At 26.3% G+C, this 7,097-nt stretch overlaps 1 protein-coding gene across 3 annotated transcripts; it reads right to left on the reverse strand.

Annotated features, from left to right (window-relative positions):
• Positions 1–4,081: 4,081 nt before the first annotated feature.
• Positions 4,082–6,756, reverse strand: LOC113845793 (immune-associated nucleotide-binding protein 9-like). 3 transcript variants are annotated; one of them, XM_027473351.1, is made up of 6 exons: positions 6,700–6,756; positions 6,140–6,365; positions 5,731–5,999; positions 5,103–5,267; positions 4,878–5,012; positions 4,082–4,282 (listed from the first exon to the last, which is right to left on the reverse strand). In XM_027473351.1, the coding sequence occupies exons 2-6, from the start codon at positions 6,342–6,344 to the stop codon at positions 4,082–4,084; spliced, it is 975 nt and encodes a 324-aa protein (XP_027329152.1). In that variant the 5' UTR covers positions 6,345–6,365; positions 6,700–6,756. The 3 variants fall into 3 exon arrangements, with proteins under 3 accessions (XP_027329152.1, XP_027329151.1, XP_027329150.1); XM_027473350.1 differs by having other exon boundaries at positions 6,140–6,385; XM_027473349.1 differs by lacking the exon at positions 6,700–6,756 and adding an exon at positions 6,619–6,666.
• Positions 6,757–7,097: the final 341 nt, after the last annotated feature.

Raw genomic sequence — 7,097 nt, forward strand, 5'->3', positions numbered from 1 at the left:
TTGAAGTTTTCTACTTTGTAATACTAGGGAGATCTTGGTCTTTAGGACGAAATTAATCATCAAAATCATTGTATATCTCTTTTAGACCTCACGAAGAACGCAATCTTACGACCTATTTTTAAGTAAGGGGAGTTGATCACAAAATCCTAATGTTTTCTTAAAATATCAAGCATAGGAATAGAGTTTTTTTAGACATGAACAATCCATGATTATTTTCAGAACTAGCTAAATACAATTTTATAGTAAAAGCTCTGAATGAAATTATTTTTAAGAAGTATTATGATTTTATTATTGAACATTATTCATGTATAGTTAAGAGTGCTATTTGATACTTTGAATGATAAACATACTATGAATATTCAATGATGCCAAACTTTAAGATAGAAGATTTTATTAAGACCGAGAGAGTGTGAGCTTTGGCAATGTATTTATATTGTACAATTAGTTTAAGTTCGAAGATGTCTGACCTCCAATACATTTTCTTGATCTGTAGAATGTGAAATTGATTGATGATTATTTGTATTAAAATAACATTGTGGTGGACTTAGATTTTGTTTAAAGTTGATGTTTATTTTAAAAGATTGAATTGAAGTAAATTAATAATGAAGAAATGTATTTTATTACCTATATGTGAATTAAACATGTTTTATTTAATCAAACAATGAGGAAGAAAAATATATAATTGGAGAATGTTATGAGAAATATTGAGAAAAGAATGTTATGACAAATGATAAGAATATGTATATAGTCACAGAGATACATTAGAGGTGAGGAAGGCAGAGGCGATTTTGGAAATATGGGAAAAATGAGAGTGTTGGATGCTTTGTTTGATTGCGCATCATTAATGAGAATAAAAGCACCATAGGCCACACACTCATTTCTTGACCTAAACTTCTACACTTTTGCTGAAAGTGGTCGAGTTGGGAAACGTTGTATCTATGTTACAGTGACTATCTACCTATGGAAGACCTCAAGGGATCTTAGGGACAATAAATGTAAAATTGTGATAGATATGATAAAGTATAGTAATTGTGTAATTATAATATATGTGTTGTAACATATTGATTAATATTGTTATGATATATATGTTGTAATACATCAATAGGTGCAATTAGGACACATGTATTGTGACATATTGATTAATGTGATATAATACATGTGTTATGACATATATATCAATATAGAAATACTACCTTCATTTCTTTTTATAAGAAACAAAAGATTAAATCATCAAGACCAAGGAAAACAATTAAATCAGTTATGTTTTTCATAAATATAAATTTTATTCCAAAAATACCCATGATATTAAATGGTGTATTTAGTAATTTTTATATTTAATGATACTAATAAAAGAAGGATAAAAAATAAATTTAGCAATTAATGCATCTTGAAACTATTATTTGTTTCTGATAAATGTATAAATTGAGTAGTTTTAGGTGATATTTTGGGACACTTTTTATATTGAAGTGTTGAATTTTTTATTCAATTCTCCCTAAACTTGGATTTTTTACAATTACTTGTTTATTTCAGAAAATGAATGACATTTTAAATGTTTTGATTTCTTTTTAATGTATTTTGTAGTTGAATTAAAGGAAGAAACATCTCACACGTTGAAGAACTTTGAAGACTTAAAGCAAATATTTGAAACTTGAAAATGATGTAGGATTCATTTTGAAAAAGAGTTGGTTCTATGATCTTCTCGCTATAGCGAGAAATTTGTCACTGTAGCGAGAGTGTATTCTCTCGTTGTAGCGAGACATATGTCACTGCAGTAAGAAACAAGTAGAATGACCAAATATTTACTTTTAGTTCTCGCTACAAAGAGAGTATGGCATTTTAGTGAGAATAGCTTCATCCAAACATGTATAAAAGGGACAAGTTGTGTTCTTTAGGCCAGTTACTGTTTAATAAGAGTTTTAGAGAGAAAGAGAAGCAACAGAGCATATGGAGAAGGAGTGGGAACATTCATATTTAAGTTTTAGAAGTCATTTTTACTCTTTTACTTGATGTTATAGTTGCAATGAACAACTAAACTTTTGTGGAATTGAAGGTAAATCTTCAAACTTGATGTATTTTCAGCGATTCATATATATATATATATATATATAGTTATTTCTTCTTCATTTCTATTGATTTGATGATTTCAATTTGTGTTTAATGCCTAAATCTATCTAATAACTTCTTGAGCTCAAATTTGAGTTAGATCTGGAAAGGTATTGCTCAGATCCAGTTTTAATTGAGATTATTCAATTCAATAACTGATTATTCTAGGAATAGATCTCGAGTTATTGATTGTTTTAAATCTTAATTTTAATGCTGGATGGTTTGTTAAATTGCTTAAGGAATCAACATTTGAGAAATTATCTTAGAAATATATTTTCAAGAAATTGGAATATATGACTTTCGTATTTTGCTGCACATCAACGGAAATGATTACTATATATATCTCTAAATCACTGGAATACAGAGAGGAAGATAGATAAAATTCAATCCCAGTTTCTCTTATTTGATTTTAACTATATTTTAGATCATTTTCTTAAATTATATTTTGATACGATGCCAACGAAAATCATCGATTAATCCCTTTGTATATACGCTCAATTGATTTAGATCTTAATAATTAATACACTTTGTTTTGCTCCCTGAAGACGATATCTCGGTATCTTATTGGTTATTACTTGCAAACAATATGGTTCACTTGCCGTGCGTTAAGGAAAAAAAATTCTCAACAAGTTTCTTATAATAAGGACCAAGAAAATATTTTATTTTGTTTCTTATAAAAAGAACCAGAGGTAGTATATGTTATGAATATTACAAATGTAATTAATTTAGTGTACATATTCTATTGTAATAATCATTTGTATGATCTATGTGTTATTATTAACTAATATATATTAAAATGTGTTAGATAATATTTTCAATATCATTTAATTATTCTATCAAATAAGAGATTTAGTGAGGCGAAAAATACTCACATTTACTAACTATTTTCAAAAAATGGATTTTGAAAAAAGAGTTAAAGAAGATTGACCAGACCTATAATCATATTCATAGTGGGATTGTAAGGAAGGACAACTCTATTAGTGTTTAGAGTATTCTAAAGAATTATAATATTTTATTTAACTTCTATTCAAATTGACAAAGTGATGTAATCATTCTAAATGTTTATTTTTGATTTTATAATACTTTGATAAGTTTGGTTATAAATATTAATTCGAAGTGTATTTGCAATATTGATAGTTAATCGTTTTAACTATAAATTATATTTATTTTTGTAAAAATTTACTCTGCTCGAAGACAATGTTGTTTGTGTTTTAAATTTATATATATCTATCATAGATTAAGTAAATTTTTTAAATAAAAATTTTAGTTTTTACTTTATTTACAAATTTAAGTTCTGTGGATGTTTCCTTTAAAAATTTTGAATACCTTCACGTTTTCATCAATTGAATAATCGAAATGTAAGTTTAATTTTTTTTTTTGATTTTTTAAGCCATAAAATAAAAGTATTTACTTTATTGCCTTCCTTTGTCATAATTTATTTTACAAATTAAAATAAAAATTAAAGAAGTTACAATTTCTATCGACTTAGTGACTGTAACATATCAATGATAAAATGATATAATTCGATGCATCCTACACCATCACCTAAGTAGCAATCAGAACAGCGGTAATGGAATGTTGAAAGTTTAATTTCATTTTAAAGTTTTGTAACTAAATGAAGTACAACACACCAAACTAAAATCTTATTACAAGAAGTTGGTACTTATAATATTGAGTTCGATAATTATTTAAAATAAAAATAAAATGTAAAGCTTGTAAAAGTAAAGTTACTCAAAAAAACATGAAACCCAAGTGAGACCTTATTATGCATGACCTAAATGCACCAAAAGAAAAATAAAATAGTAACCATCACAACCAAGGAAAATTATAAATCAACAAATTTAATTCACACATAATTTTAATTACATATCAATCCTTAGTATATATTTACAACATTTATATGAGCATTAATAAGTACAAATACTTACAATCATAACATAAGAGAAGAGTAAAATGGAAATGTTAGAAGTTGCTTCAATTAGAGAATTGAACAACGCTTTTGTTCTTGATCATTGATTCTTTTATGTGCTCTTTCGAGAGCTTGTTTGAGTTTTTCAATTTCATAACCTGATGAAATTTGAATTGTCTTATAATTCTCTTCTGCCGAAAGCCTAGCAGCTTTCTCTTCTTCTAACTTTCTCAAAAGATTACCAGTTTCTTCCATCAACTTTGTTTCAACCTATAAATTACAATAATATTATTATTTAAAAAAATAATAAAGTAATATAACGTCAATGTTTGTCTCTTTTCTTAACGTCAATATTTTAATTAAATATCAATTTACTTTTACGATACAAAATTGGTTTCATATATTTAATTTATAAAATAATATTGTTAGTATTTAAAATACACTTTAATATTTTTATTAATTAATTTATGATACAACTAAGATAGTAGTAGTAAATCCTTGAATTATATTTTTGTTTTAAAATAACAATGTTTGTTAATAATTTCTATAAAAAATAATAAAATAACCCCAATGCAATAATCTATTAAAAATAAAAGATATTATGGTGTATAATTACAAGACCTATAATAAACTCAATGCAATTATTCTATTTAAAATAATATTTAAAGCGTATGTTATTTCCAAAAATCCAATTTTTGCATTCACATGCATACACTGAAATTTTATATGGATTTATAGTTATAACTTTGCTTTTACAAAATCAATAAATTTTATGAAAGTACCCACTTGTTTAATTTTTTCAAGAGTAATAAAGAAAATAATATCATAAATTAGTAAACTCATAAGATAAAAAGATAACATGTACCATATTAGTAATTCGTTTTAACTCATTATCATAGTTTTGTTGCATTTGTTGTTTAATCTCCAATATTTCTTCTTTGGAATATCCTTTTAAGGAATCAGCCACTTTTTGTTGTTGATCTCGTAATGTTGCCTTCTCCTGTAGTCAAGTGATGAGTTTATTGATATCAATATATATTATAAGTTGTCAATATTCAAGAAATAATTCCAAAATTTACTAAATTTTCACCTTCACTGCGTTAAATATCTCATTTGTATAAGGTAGTCCGCCATTCTGAGATACAACTGTGTTCACAAGACGGAGAAGTTGTTGAACTTGTCCTTCTTTATTTTTATTTTTTTTAGGATTATTATTGAAAAGCACTTTGCGGTTGCCACAAAGGGTAAGAATATCCTGTCACATTGTTAAAAAAATTTCAAAATCAATAAATTTTAACTTTTTTTTGTTGAAAATATGATACATAAAATTGTCCTATATATTATAAAATATTTATAATATGAATTGTTGATAGTAACAATGTAAATTTTTCAAATATTTTAAGATCATGCACCACATCAAATAATTTAAGGTCTATAAAAAATTAAAATAAAATAGCATACAACTTCAATCACAACTAATCTCTAAAATCTTAACATAAAATAATTAACTATCAAGCTTCATTATTATTCATAAAACAAAAGTAAAAAAATGCAATTTACCATACTATAAGTTATTATAAGTTAAAAGACAAGAATGTAATTTGAAGTCAACTATTAAACAAGCTTGTAATAACGACATCACAATAAAGTTTAGTGGTTCAAGAAAATTACAAAAATCATAAAAGTATATAATAATCAAAATATTAATGTAAAGAAACCTTAAGAGGCTCTGGACACTCAAAACCTAAATAATCATCAAGTGTCTCTTCATTTTCTTCTAGTATGTCCCCTCCGGTGAAGACAACAATCATGTAGTCAACAATTTTGGTTCCAAACAAAGCTTGCAAGCTAAGAAAAGTAGCTTGTTCCTCTTCAGAAAAGCGAGTATTGACAGAGAACACCATAAGAATAGCATGGATTCCATCCTTAGCCATATCAATACATTTAACTATTTCTTTCCCAATAGACTCAGTTCCAGCAAATAGTCCTACATAATTTGTTAGCTTTAATATTGATGTATGATAAAATTTTCAAAATGCAATGTCACAAAAAAGTATAGTAATCACACTATGTTAACTCAAATCTTATATAAAATTTTATAATAAATGACAAGTTACCATGCTTTACCTGGGGTATCAATCACATTTATAGTTGGTCCATCTTTTAGGCTAGTGCTATGCGATTCACAAACACTTGTTACACCTGAGGATCTTCTCTTTGACTTGAAAACATTCTTTCCAATAATGCTATTACCGGTTGCACTCTTGCCATTTCCAGTACGTCCAACTATGACTAGTGTCCTAGCCTCGTTAGATGAGGAAATTTTGCCCATTATTATCAATTAAGTTTACAACTGCAAGAACAAAAGACATCCTATATAAAATTAAAATAATGTGTTAAACATAATCAGAAGTAATATCTTGAAGCATTTAAGAAAAATAAGTTTTATAATATCAACTAGCTCTTAATCAATAGTTGTGTTAATTTTAATATCACTATTATGTAAGTAATTTATTATCAAGCAATCAAGGATATAATGCTAGTATGCATAAGAAAAGTACAATAAATTACTATACATATTTATTAGAGAGAGAAAAAAAAATTACAGTGCACAAATGAATAAGATAAAAAAAAAATAGCATATGTTGTTTCAACTGTCAATTGTATGATTGTCTAAATTCCATCACCTTGATAGCCTTTATATATTTGCTCAAGAAACAAACTAAGCTTGCTCGAGAAAACATAAGAAAATTCCAAGCATTACAAAACTAAATTAGAAGTGTATTTGAGAGTAGCAAGAAAATAATATACCTAGATTTAGAGTATAGGAAAAGAATGAATTATGGAATTGTGAGACAGAATCGAAAGTGAGTTGAGTTATAAATCCACCTATGAGACTTCAGAAAAGAGAAAAGGAAGCTAACTTCTAACAAAAGAAAAATGCATAGAATCCACAAAAAGAAAGTTTTCAAAGCTTGTAAGTTAAATTACATATAACTTTTCTCAAGCCACCTTAATTATTCCTCCATACCTTTCTTTTCAAGTGCATTACAATAGAAAATGAGATTCTAAGAATTAAATATGT

Source organism: Abrus precatorius, unplaced genomic scaffold (genome assembly GCF_003935025.1).
Source record: "Abrus precatorius isolate BTA unplaced genomic scaffold, Abrus_2018 Scaffold8, whole genome shotgun sequence".
In the NCBI taxonomy this organism is placed as follows: domain Eukaryota; kingdom Viridiplantae; phylum Streptophyta; class Magnoliopsida; order Fabales; family Fabaceae; genus Abrus; species Abrus precatorius.